General features: G+C 40.7%; 1 protein-coding gene across 5 annotated transcripts in view; it reads right to left on the minus strand.

Annotated features, from left to right (window-relative positions):
- Nucleotides 1-2,420: 2,420 nt before the first annotated feature.
- uri (unconventional prefoldin RPB5 interactor) overlaps nucleotides 2,421-13,824 on the minus strand; it is a 203,857-nt gene continuing 192,453 nt past the window's right edge. For all 5 annotated transcript variants that reach the window (XM_067082933.1, XM_067082930.1, XM_067082931.1 and 2 more), the window contains exon 9: nucleotides 2,421-2,695. In XM_067082933.1, the coding sequence (XP_066939034.1) occupies nucleotides 2,567-2,695 (129 nt within the window). In that variant the 3' untranslated portion in view covers nucleotides 2,421-2,566. The remainder of the gene's footprint in view (nucleotides 2,696-13,824) is intronic.

Below are 13,824 nucleotides of genomic sequence, written 5' to 3' on the forward strand. Positions count from 1 at the left end.
GCCACAAGTTCCAGAGAGCCATCCCTGATGGCCTTGTCGGCACAAGACAAGACCCCAAGCCAGTACGATGCCAAGTCTGCTGACAAGTCCAAGCAGTCCTCATTCTTCTTGACTAGAGCTCCACCTGTCCAATCTTAGAAGCTGAAAATCTCAATCACCCTGAAAAGGTTCCTGACAAGGTGGTCAAGTTCTGGAGACAAAAACAATTTTCACTGAAGAGAAGGCTGAGCGATGGGATGAATTAATGAGGCCAGAAAAGTCCCCTTGGGAGGAGGCAGAGACTCCCAAAGAAGGAGCTTCCCTGGTGGCATAGGCAAGGTATCTCCTATGGACTGACCGAGAGGGAGGAAAGGCGAAGGAGGCCTTACCTTGCTCCCTCTTCGCAGAAAGCCAGACTCCAACTTCCCTGAGAGCTTTCTTCGATGACGAGGAAAGTACCATCTTGGGGAGCCTCGAGCTGTCATCTGGGAGGCTCCTCATCAGGAAGGTCGAGGAGGGCGAGGCCAGGGCAGCTGGAGCAAAGAATGTAGGAAAGCTTGCCCGTAAATATCACAGAAGAGCTGCTATGCTAGAGGAGGGGCAGGCTCTTGGTCTAACTCCTCTTCATCAGAGGAGACCGGAGACAGAAAAATCATTAGCCATCTTGGCTGAGGAAGGAGCTTTCTTGAGCAAGCCCATAATCTGAGGAAGTTGCCATTTGATGGGTGCTAAGGACAGATTGTCTTGTTCTACAGTGGGTGCTTGATACCCAGAAACTGGAGAAAAATTCAGAAGAGTTGTCGCCAGGCACTTGGCAGCGGGCGCTGGGCGCTTGGCAACTGGGGCAGAGCGCTCGAGAACTGGTGCCAGGCAATCAAAAACTGGCAGTGGGTGTTCATGAGGAGATGGGTGCTTGGATGAAGACAATGGGCACCTGAGAGGGATCATTGGGTGCTTGGGAGCCAAATACTGGCACCCAATAATAGAACGCTCAGGAGAGAAATACTCTGGACTGTCCCATGTGCTACAGGAAGGTTGAGGGCTACGATCCGGCTCCTTAAACTGTTTACTAGACAGCAGAGAAGAGTGGCCAGCATCGCCTCCGTGCCTCTCCAGTGGACGAGATGAAGCTAAAAAATGCTTGCAGCACTTCCAGTCAGAGTCTCGAGAGTCCGACGACATCTAGAGCACATCCAAGGCGCGCCTTTCCAGAGGCTGTCTGTCAAAACCTGGGACATACATGCAACAGGTTCGACTGAGGGGGCAACTATCCGTGCCCCATCAGCCTCCCTTGGATTTCCGGTATGTCTTCTCCCAGGTTCAGGGGAGTGGGAAAAGGGACCTTCGTCTAGGAGAACCGACAGGACGAGTAGCCACCTCTTCCACTTGCACTACACTATCACTAGTCACTTTTCCTTGAAAAACTTTGTCTATCAAGAACTTTAGGGATGCCCCTAACTCCACCACAGAGTTCACTACCAGGTTAATTTTCTGGTCAAACCTAGTTTCAAGGTTGGCAATGGCATCGGGGTTGGAAGCATGGGAGCAAGGCACGGGAGTAAGTGGTACAATAGTAGGAGGACTTGTAATAGGATGAAAGTCAGGAATCGGAGACGAAGGAATAGCAAGACATACCTAGGTTAGGCGTAGAATCTAAACTAAGTAAAGCTCTACTTTCAGCTCTAGAGACCGCCTTTCTCTTCCTATCTCTTTCAAGCTTAATAAGGTGAGTTTTAAGAACGTTCCACTTCTCATCCCAACCCTCACACTCATCACCAGTTTTCTCCTTATTACACTCTTGTCCCCTACACTTATAACAAATGGTATGTGAATCATAACATGACTTAGTAAGTCCTGTCTTACAACCTGGATGAACTAGAATCAGACATATCTATGGGAAAAAGCACCTAGAAATCTGACTGAAAGCTAACAAGGCTAGAAGGCTACTCAAGAAGCGATAATACTTCACCAAATCTCAGAAAGACAACCTAAAAACCCCATGAAAAAGCTGCTGCAAACACCCGATGTTCAGTCGAGAGCCGGCAGAAACAAATTGAACTCTTTTGCTTGGTTGTTCCTAGTCACTTACAAGAACACAACTGAAGCCCTACCGCGATTTTTAAAAGATTGCCGCACGAGTTAGAAACTATAACTATGTAATTACTTGGTTACTTATGTAAAATCTCATATTAGTTGCAAAATTCAATGAATACACATTCATAAACAAAATATTTGCAGAAAACAAAGGATGAGCATAGTTTATGATTTACCTCAAATAAAACTGCTCAAGTTAGCACAATACATTTGAACATATCTAAAAACCCTCCACATTTTTTATAAGTAATTCTTGCCATTAAAAAATTTATTCCACCTCAAAGCAGTCATATTTTATCAGAGATTAAACTTCTGTGTTCTAAACAGGGTAAGTGTGAAACAGCCAATCACATACAGTATTATTTTAATGCACATAAACAAGATAGGGACAGATATTTTGATATGTAACAATACTTTGACAAAGATTATTCTATCACAATTGAAATGAGCTGCTTGTCTGTTAATCCCTGTAGATCTTCATACTACTACAAAACTACTTCTTCATTCTTGAAGCTTTAAATCTTGATATTTTTCTTGTTTGTGTGTCAGCTGCTGGAGCTTCTGGTCTGGCCTCCACAACTTCAGGATCCACACTTCGTTCAACAATTCTATAACTGAAAGCCTGAAAAAAAAGAACATATTCTGTTACATACAACCAAGCACATTACTTTTACTTAATCTACAATGCCAGGCTAGGGTCGAGTCAAAACAGGTGGTAAAGGCAGATGGGCGGCTCAAGCTTTAATATAAAGTACACAGATTCCATTGGAGCCATTCACAAACACCTGGAGGTAATGTCAGAACTGAGCTGAATCATGGATTCTCGCAACCTACCACATGAGAAAAGGACAAGTTGACAAATTTATTAGAATAATAAAGGGACCTGGACTTATGACCAGGTGTAGAAGCACCTCAAGAAATGGCATACCACTTCCACTAATATTGCACTATTGACATTAATAAGTTCTGGTCAATAACAGTATTTTTTGAGCATAATGCCAATAATCAATGTAAGATTTTGACAACTTGGGTTCCCATAACTAAATGGTGATGAAGTAAAAAGGTGAACACTAGTGCTCATGTATGTGAATGTGATAAAATCTTTCTTGTTTGTAAACAAAAAGGCCAAATAATAAAACTCAATGAGACAAGTACCCAGTCTACATGAAAAAGTTTATTTCACCATAGCCCTTGCTGATTACTTGACTCAGATCTTGGGGAACCTTGTATGTCTTGGTACATCCTAACAGGGATACTTGGCCAGAATGAGGACCTTGTTTTGCATGTTTTTGTGTGTTACATTTAATAGCAAATAATGGTATAGAAAATAAGGTAATGTTCTAGAACATTAAGGTACTATTCTTGAACACTCCAAAGACTGTGCCCCTAAGACATATACGTACTTGAAAAGTAAGCGTATTTGATTTTTTTATGAATATTTTTTCAGACTATGTAACTCAATGGAGTGAAGAAAGGGTGGGGATGTTCCCCCAGAAATATAATGACAAAGATAAAGACAGCAGTGTCTAATATAGCAACACTGACATTGAATGTCCTTAATGATGACTGTGACTATGATCACAATGAAACAGTCAAGTGCTGGTTTTGTGAATGAAGCTGTGGAAGAATATTACCTATTGTTACCTTCAAGGTGTCTTTATGTCATCCTCAAGAAAGACACAATTGTTATTTGTCATTTTTGTGATGAATAATGAATGCAAATTCTCTCTTTCATTTTCACTCATTTTTTATTTTTATCATTGTCACTCTGTCTATTTGTCATTTTTATCATACATGATGCATGCATATTCCCTCTTTATCATTTTTCATGCTAAATGTATGCAAATTCTATTCAAATTTGATCTCTGTTGAAATAATTTTTTTTTATCTTTTCAGCTGATGTCCCAGACTCAATATGTCATGTGGGAGGAGCAGGAGCAGGGAGGGTGAAGTTGAGGGCCAAGATGGTACTGTACAGGATACAGCATTTTTATCTAGTGTTACAAACTGGCTCAAAGAGGATGCAAGTTACCCATTCCTTCCTGACTTAGTGTATGCAGCTGTTTCCATTATAAGTCCTCCTTTTTATGCAATTATGGAGTCATCTGACACTGACCTTGTCGAGCACCTAGTCTTCTAGACTAGATTGGCATATTGGAGATGCTTGTTTTACTGGGCATCTTGATGTGTATTGGGCAACAGAACCAGGGTTCCCAAGGCTGCAGATTATATGCCATCAAAGCAGTTTTGCCTAATGAGCCCCCAAATCAACTTCAATCACAACTAGCAGATCATCCACATACAAGACTATTTCTACAAGATACAGTCCATCATTAACCTGGTCACCAAGAACTTCATGATTTTGTAGGACCAATGCTGATGGCATCATATATATCAGGAGACGATACTCTTCATTACCATCCATCACAACTCCCTCTCAAAGAAGCAGAGCTAAATATGAGCTCCAAAGATGTCATTAACCTGATGAAGACAATGAAAAACCTAGGGGGTCTGCAGTCTGCAAGGGAAACAAGGATGGGGATTCCAGATTTGATGTTGACTACTGAAGTGAACAGCAAGAGGCACTCTTGACAACAAAATAATAGTGGAATGCTGGTAATCAAACTGAAGGTTGGCAGAACAAAAATAATAGTGGAATGCTGGTAATCAAACTGAAGGTTGGCAGAGTTATTCATTTGTTGTCAACAGATACCAAGAATGAACCAATGTCTTCTGTAAGAAGATATGACAAGGAGGCAAATGAAAAGGTCAAATTGCTATGTCCACACTTCATCAAGCATTACAGGATACTGTAATAGGAGGATGGGAAGCATCCACAAGAGTGACATGCTAACACATCTGGCTAAGACTCCACTCAGGTCATGACAGCCTGTCAAGACATTAGGCTTCATTATTGACATATGAATCTGCAATGCTTGGCTACTCTACAAGATGGACATCATTAAACTCAGTGGCCACTACAGTATGCCTCTAGAAGCTTTTTGATCTTTTCACCTCAAGGTATCCAAGAATCCACAAGATGACCAGAGTGCAAATAACCATTAAAAAAGTCATGGAAGATCCTTCCAGTCTCTCCACCTCATCATTTTCTACCGCAGTGGCCCTTTCAACATGGGTTTGTAGGTTCACTCCTGCAACAAGTACAGTCAGAGAGAACATCTCAACATATCACAATGCCTCCTCCACCATGCACCAGACTGTAAACACTGCAACGGAAAATGTGTAGAGAATAAGTGGATGTGCAAAATATGGCAATGCATTTCTCCAAGTCCAAGAATTGTTTTATTTCATTCTATAAAGCTGGTAATGTTTAACAAAAAACACTGTTGAGATGTGTGCCTTTTTAGTAATTATGGTGAAAATTTAAATTCAATCATTGTTTATTTTACCATACATTCTGTTTGCAGGAAAACTTAGGTAGCTGGATCTAGAATAATATGTACTACAAGATAGAAAATATAAAGTATATCAACTTTATCAAGTATAGAAAATGGATAAATGTAAAGAACAGCAACATAAGAACAGAAAAAATGTATCCTCATTTGGGTAGGGCAACCATCCTTGGTTGTTCCAGACAAAACACAGCTTCATGTCACCTGAGCAATTATCCTGCCTTATATGCAATTAGTGTTGAAAGAGCGCAGTGCTTGACCTCGAAAGATAATCGAATGTAAAACTGTTTTAACAGATTTCAACTGGGCTCTCAGTGCAGGGGTAATCTAACCACATTTCCCATACGGACTGGTATGTTAGAAAGATGAAGTCTGCAGTTTTGCATTAGGTACCTAGCAATGTACGGCAAATAATCTTCACAAAAGACTAGATTTAAAATTCCATGTGAAGGTCACAGCTATGAAAGTAGGACAGACAACTTCGCTCCTTCTGTCAGGGAGAGAACAACGGACAGTAAAGGTATCTATTCTTTTGTCTGTTTTTGAAAAAATAAGGAACCAAAGTCCGTTTGGCTAGTTCCGGGCTACTAGGCAAGAGGTTCCTTTGAAAGCTAGTAGACTGTTCAAAGCTTTCAAAACCTGGGACAATGAAGGAAAAAGGTATAACGTCTGCCATTTGTTCCAGTCCGTAGGAATGAATCTCTTGCTATTGCCTGAATGTCCAGGTTCAGAGACACATACACTGAAAGTTGAAGGTTATTGCATGTGGCAAATCGGTCCACTTCCAGTTTGTGGAAGCATGTTAGCAATTACTGACTTGAGAGGAGCTCAGCACGAGCCTAAACTCTTTATAGAAGACATTATAGTTATAATGTCTAAGACAAACAAAATGAGTACCTTTTGGAGGTTTCAATTTTCTGAAATGTAAAGCTGGCCAACAGCCCCAGGAAGCTGGTATGACACCCCCTGTGAGCAGGTGACCATCTTCCCTCTAAATGACAATGCTCCCAATGGCCTCCACAACCTGTCATGGAGGCATGCATATGTATTATCACTCATATGAATGGTGGAGTCAGGTTGGCCTGCTTGCCAGAGACCCCTGCCAGGTCCACAGACAGAGTGTCTTTCCAATCTCAGATGCAGGTGATCATAAAGCCTTTCCCTGGCATGTGAGAGCCAGACTGTTAAATCCTACAGTCACAATCTCAGGATTAGATCTACCATGGACCTAAGCTGTAACAGGCCTAGACTTTGTTCCAATTGTTGTCTGGAAAAGTGGGCTGTGCAAGGAATCTTCTAAGTCCTTCCTTATTCTGGTTTGAGTGCTTTGTGAAGAGATAGCTGGCTGCAAAGAGTAGCCCAACAAAGTCCCAGCCTCAGGAAAGGTCTGCTGGATTTCAAGTGGTACCTGTTCCGATTAAGAAATCTTTTGGATGGAGTCTGTTGACTACCACTCTCAGGTTTTGTCAGCACTGTTTTCTGGTGGCTCCCCAGATTAGCCATTCATCTAGGTAAGCCACCAGCTAAAATCCGTCATTCCTGAGCTCCTATAAAGTAAGTTCAGTATATATAACAATTTACGCAAACAATATGTTTGTTCAAATCTGACGGGTCAAAGACTACCCTTTGTTCGCAGGAATGCTTCTTGGGAATGCTGAAGAGTGGTGGCAAATAAAGCCATCTTTCTCTATGGTCCCCTTTTAAAAGGGGGGTCTGGTTTTAGGGAAAAAACTAGGGGCACCACCCCTTACCTTCCTTGTAATACTCAGTTCAGAAGTTGATTTTTCTTTCCCCTGGTAGGATTGTCTTGTTTGCTTTGAAAAGGGTGCTGATGCTATTGTTTCTTCTGCTGTCACAGGGGGATCCTTTAGCAGTGACTCAAGGCTTGTACAGCTCTGATTCACACCAAGCTTTCTTAGGCTAAGGTAGAGGAAACTCTCAAAGGTATTGTTTCGGAGATTCCCATTTTTTAAGAACAGTGTATATGGTACAATTCTGTTGTTGGGCCCATTCAATGATCTGTGCAACAACAGACTCTTGAAAAAGGGTCCCCAACAGATATAGGAAGAAAGTTTACATTGGGGAGCAAAATGTTGTAATCAACCAATGCTTACTTTCAAGCCTTAATGCGATAATCCAGAAAGTCATAGAGTGCTTCCAATAGGGTCCATATAAGTGTTTTGGCTACTGCAGTGAACATTGTTCTGAAAGACACTGGAAGCTCTTTAATTAAGTGGAGCCTAGCACAAAATTCAGCCATGGCTGTCCTGAGATTTTTTTCATAGGGTTCCCAAATTGCTGGGTAGCCATGTCCAATGGGAGCTTTTTCCACTCGTAAGGGAGGAGAATGTTGCTCATTCTGCTGTAGTACTATCAGATACTGGGATGGTGGAGACAAATGACTATTTCTACCATAAACACTCATTTCCCAGCCATCACAAAATTCTGAAATTCCATCTTCATGTGACTGATTGTTTCAAAAGTGAAGAGACAGTAAGCTGATGCCTCCCAGAGAGGTTATTGGTTCTGTAAAATTGTTTTTAAACTACATTTTCCATTATACTGGATAAAAGTTGCTTCTATGGCTTTCGTTAATATGGTTGCTTCTAATGCATTTGGCTTTCACTGCTTGCTATATTACTGGGCAGGATAACCGTCTCCTTTAACTGTTACTGAATTCCTACTGAAGGAGAGAACAAGTGCCATTCAATATTGGGAAAGGCCACTCTGTCTTGAAATTCTATATGCTCAACTTCACTTAAGTTTTCCTTTCATTAATGAGGTATTTTCCATATGGTGAAGGGATGCACACTGAGGTGTCTTGCCAAGGGTTACCACTATCATTCTCGGCGGCAGATATTGGTGCCCGTACCACATTTTGATTTGAGGTTTTATTATTCGACCTGGTCTCAACTGTTACCAGTTCTGATTTCAATGGGGGATCTAGACGACTCATTCAACTTCTTTTGGGCTTAAGTTTTTTTATTATCCTGTTCCCATAACCTACGATTTTTGGTGAGAATCCTATCTCTACTTGGGCAAACTGTGCAGCCTCTCAATCCTCTAGTTTAAAGGATGAGAAATTTTACATATCACGCCCACTTCCATAACCAGGACACTTGAGTTCCTCTTGGGAATTATGGATAGCATCTCTATGCTGAAGCTAAGTAGCAAGTGAGTCCTTGAAGGAACTGCACTCTTTTGGGGTCATCCTTGATATTGTTCATGATTTCCTCCCAGAATTCTGAAAGCACTGCAAGCGGAATTTTCCCATCAGGGAGGCCTGCAGGAGCTGATGAGCCAAGACAGTTGTATTACCACTGCCTGGTATTTCAGAAAGTACGGCAGTCATATCACCACTGCTTGGCAGTATATAAAGTACAAAAAGCAGAATTTTTTATCAGAGAAGCCTGCATGAACTGATGAGCCAAAGCAGTCATATCACCCTGCCTGGCAGTATAGAAAGTACAGCAAGATGAATTTCCTACAAGGGAAGCCTGCATGAACTGGTGAACCAAGGCAGTCATATCATCACTGCTTGGTGGTACAGAAAGTACAGCAAGCAGAATTTTCCTATCAGGGAGGCCTGCATGAATTGACTGAGCCAAGGCAGTTGTATCACCACTGCCTGGCAGTATATAAGTCCAGGATACATCACTACGCCCTAGAAGGTACAAGCACTTCAGATGGGGTTGGGCCCCTCAAAACATGATTGCTGCATGGGAAAGGCAAGATTCTCATTTGAAGTATCTGCCTCATGTAAAGCAGAAGACTGTACCCTTGGTCTTCCAGATTCAGAAGGGAAATTTCAGTGTCTATATCCACTTCATGTCAAGTATCAGTGACCTGTCTCCCAGGGAGAGACTCTTCATCTCCATCAGAGAAGTTGAAGTGGGAGTTCTTAGAATCCACAGCTTTTGGAGTATTGGCCCAATGTGGATTCTGCTCAGAGAGGGATTGAAACACACTGCCATAGTTCTGCTGGCACATACACAGTAGTCTCCTTCTTCCATACTCCTCCTGAAATCTATAACTCACAGAGGGAGCTTACAAATGAGCTCTTTCATCAATTAGACTTGCTGCCAAAAGCATGTGGCGTATTTCACACATGTCCAGCCAGAAACCAAATTCTCCTTTATTTCTTCTGGGGCTGGCTCATGGCAGGTAGTTATGAGCCATTTCCACAGGTGAAAAGCAGATTGAGCAATTTGCTGTGGCACAGGTAATGTGTAGGTAGTGCGTAATAGTAGCCCAGTAGTGATAAAAGGAACCAGTGTTTAATATAAACTACCTAGCGTTAGCTACCTATATCACTGTCTAGGCCGTTAACACTTCAAATTAACCCAGGCCTACATGGCGACAAGCACCTGTTCAGAGGATGATGTAAGAAAACATGACCAATGGGTCATATCCACAAAACAGTAATACATAATGTATTAAATTACTACAAAAATGTTGACTTAAAAGGCTTTACTCAACAATGCTTCTCAACTCAATTAATACAAAACTAAATAGATATTCATACTGCATATTTCTACACATTTCATAACCTATGATTACCCAGTCTAATCCCAAGCACCAGGTAAAGGTAATGTAGCCCATGATATAGGCAACATTAGCTGGTACATAAATAAAATCAATAATTATTGGAATTATCATACCAACATTGTATAAAATCAGTATCTTTAAGTTTTTAAAATGTTTGGCAAAGCTCACCATTATGAAAAAGTACTTTTGTATTCCCTTAGGAAACATACAAACTCATGACAAATTCTCAACACCTGTGACGTCCTTTGAGGACTCACATCAGTTACCAAAAATAGGTTTTACCTATGTCAAAACCTGTTACTGTGTTTATAAACTTCAGAATCTTGGAGTGGGTGGACATGTTCTAGGATTACTTCAAGATTTCCTTACTGAAAGGCAGCAGCAGATGTTATTGTTGTTGGGATCTTAAGTGAACCAAGACAATTTGTGTTTGGAGTTATACAAGGTAGTGTTCTTGGTCCACTATTATTTTTGATAGCATAGTCGGTTGTTTCATCCTCAAGGAGCTCCATGGTGACCAAACTAATATCAAAGAATTCTCTTTAAGTCAGTCTCTAGCCAGGTATTGAGTCATAATGATTAACACTATAAATGATGGAGTATGTAATGGACTCAAGGATAAGAGGGCTCATTCCCTTATCTTACAGCGAAGCTGTACCCAGGTTATTTCCTTCGTCAACCCTGCTAGAAGAGGAAGCGATTATAGCACATGGGCTGTTCGCCATATTGTCGACACACAAACTGGCAAGAGACCAAGGAAGCCATTACCTTTCGTTGGTCCACTTGGAACAGATTCAATTATCGTCAGTGCTCCAAAATTCAACAATTATGGAAACACCAAAAGAAGCAAGTTATGTGCTTAGTTTTAAGTTCCAGTTAAAGTTTTAAACTTTGTAATCAGTATTTAATTTGTATGAAAGACAAATACCCAGCTTTTCTTGCTAACACATGGCCGGCTTTAAGTCATAATCGCAAATTGTTAGTTGTGAAAAGTGCAAATTGTTTTAAAAATTTGTCATTTCAATTAGATGTTTTAACTAAAAGAAATGTTCCACAATTTATCATTAATATAGAAATCCTTTCATATTTTACGATGTCTACAATAATCTAGGCAGTAGCCTACGTCAGACGAAGAATAATTTAGACTGGATAAATAGTGGATGTTGTCTGTAGCCTATAACCTAGGATTACATATCCTCAAGTGTGACCTAAACAACCTGGATTAGATATAAACCTAAATTACCAAGGACCCTTGGATTATATAATAGCAATAATCTGGGCAAGATAAAATAGCCTAGTTATAAGGCTACATATTAGTAAAACTTTTTCTTTTTATATAGCCTACTCTACACTTAAGCATGATCTAAATAATCCAGATTAGGCAGTACCTTACATTAGTTTAAGTGATAACCCTTTACAAAACATCCCATTATTGGATTAAGTGATACCTTAGACCAAGCAGCCTAGGACTTGATGAAACAGTAATCATGGCTAGATGAAATGTAGCTTAGCATTAAGGCTACATATTAAGGTAAATTTGTTTTATGTATCCCATATCTTTAAGTGTGAATTAAATAACCTGGATTAAGCAGTAGTGTAGATTAGAGTAAGTATGAATGCTTTAAGAAATATCCTATCATGGCCTAAGCAGTACCTTAGACCAGGTTGCCTTGGATCGGATAAAAACAATAATCTGGGCTACACAAAATGGAAGCCTAGCTATAAGGTTACATACTACTGAATTTCTGTTTTATATAGACAATAGTCTATACTAGAGTAAGTGAAAACATTCTAAGAAATATCTTATTATACTGGCCTAAGTAGCATCTTGGACAAGGTAGATAACAGTTGTTTATAAGCATAAGGTAGATAACTGTTGTTTATAAGCATAGAGTGTTTACAGTTATGTGGTATTCACAAGGTTAGTTGTGGAAGGTTACAGAGTTGCCCTTGAACACTCCTAGAATTTTAAACTTTCCCTTATCTGGATTTTGCCAGTATCTGTGGGGCCCTTGGCTCTATTAATCCGATAATTGAAGGATTACTATATATGGGATTAGGTGGATCACATGTGCAATTCCCATTACATGTGTAGTTCCCAGAAACAAGTGGAAGGGTTCAGTCTATGCATGGCTCTAACTACAGGCACATCTCTACCAAACACTCTCCTCTGTCTTTCTTTGTACGTCTAGTGAAAACCAATTGTACAGTACATATTTCATCATTACCCCTCAGAAGGCTAGAGATGACACAAAGGCAAAGAGAGACAGAGAATCTATAGTGGTTCAAAAGGGAATAACAGAAAAACATGAATGTGGCGTCCCTGTGCTTGATTTGGTGTAGAGTATGGGGTAGGCAAACAAACAATTCATACCATGACCAAACATTAGGAAACTATCAAAGCAGCTGCTGTTGCTAAGGGAGTGAAATCTTCCAAAATGAATGTCTCAGATAACTGAAGACTGAAATGTAGTTTATTTTGATAAATGAAAAACAGTTTGCTGGTAATAGTGTTTCTGAAGCCATCTTATGGGAAAAGGCAAGAAAACTCCATGCTGAAATCTTGAAAAATACCACAAAACTGAGCGCTGATATAGGTAGCTCTTAAAAATGTTCAAAGACAGTCTTGCATGGTTTGAGAAATTCAAGAACAGATGTGGCATAAACAGTGCAGTAAGGCATGGGAAGGCTGCGAATTCTGATAAAGATGCTGATGAGCAGGATATTAAGGAGTTCAAGCATTCTGTAAAGGCTTAAGTTTTTGTCCCCCAAATGTGTTCTGTTGTGATGAGATAGGCCTGTTTAAGAAGAAAATGCCATACAGGACCTATATAATACAAGGGGAGAAGTCACTGCCAGGGCACAAGCCAGTGAAGGACAGGTTCTTTTGCTCAGTGGAAATGCAAGTGGGGATTAAGACTGAAGCCATTGCTTATCTACCACTCAGAGAGCTGAAGATTTTTAAGAAAAATAATGTAACAAGAAATGAATCACATGATGTCAAGGGTTAACAGTAAGGCTTGGGCAACCAGGTAACATTCTACTGAGTGGGTAAACAAAGTGGCTGGCCGTACCATCAAAAAATACCTTGAGGGAAAACAATTGCCCCTGAATGCCCTTATTGTGCTGGACAATGCTTCTGATAATCCTCCAGGCAAATTTGACCCTAAACATGACTTCTTTCATCTGAACCCATCGACCAGCAGGTCCTCTCCAATTTAAAAAATACTATTCACCAAAACAATTCCAGAGGCACTCTGAAGTGACCTCTGACATGAAGATGACCCTTTGAGAGTTCTAGAAGACCCACTTCAACATCCTCCATGAAAAATCCTCATAACAAAGCCTGGGGGGTTATGTTTCTTACAGGACCATGAACTCTGCTTGGAGAAAATTGTGGCCTGATGCTGGAAGAGAAAGGGGCTTTGAAGGCCTTGAGGCTGAGTCTGTTGTTGAGGATCTTGTGTCTCAGGGCAGGTCCATGGGCCTGTAGGTGAGGGATGATGATGTGGAGGCGTTAGTAGAGAAGTAAAAAACCAAGTTTGCCAGAGAAGAATTGCAGGTCATCAATCAGAGGGATAAGAAACAGACAACAGCTGAGGAATTGCCTTCACAGTAGTAGGGATGGGAGGATGTCCCTGGTTCATTAATAATGAGGAATGTGTGCAAACTGGGGAAAGCTGCTGTTGCTTCCCCGGTTACTCATCACCCACTATTGCTGGTGGTTGGCCTCAACTACCCCTTACGACAGATCACAATGTTTATACTGCAAATCTGTGGCTGCTTCAAT

This window comes from Macrobrachium rosenbergii, chromosome 40, assembly GCF_040412425.1.
Source record: "Macrobrachium rosenbergii isolate ZJJX-2024 chromosome 40, ASM4041242v1, whole genome shotgun sequence".
Classification (NCBI taxonomy): domain Eukaryota; kingdom Metazoa; phylum Arthropoda; class Malacostraca; order Decapoda; family Palaemonidae; genus Macrobrachium; species Macrobrachium rosenbergii.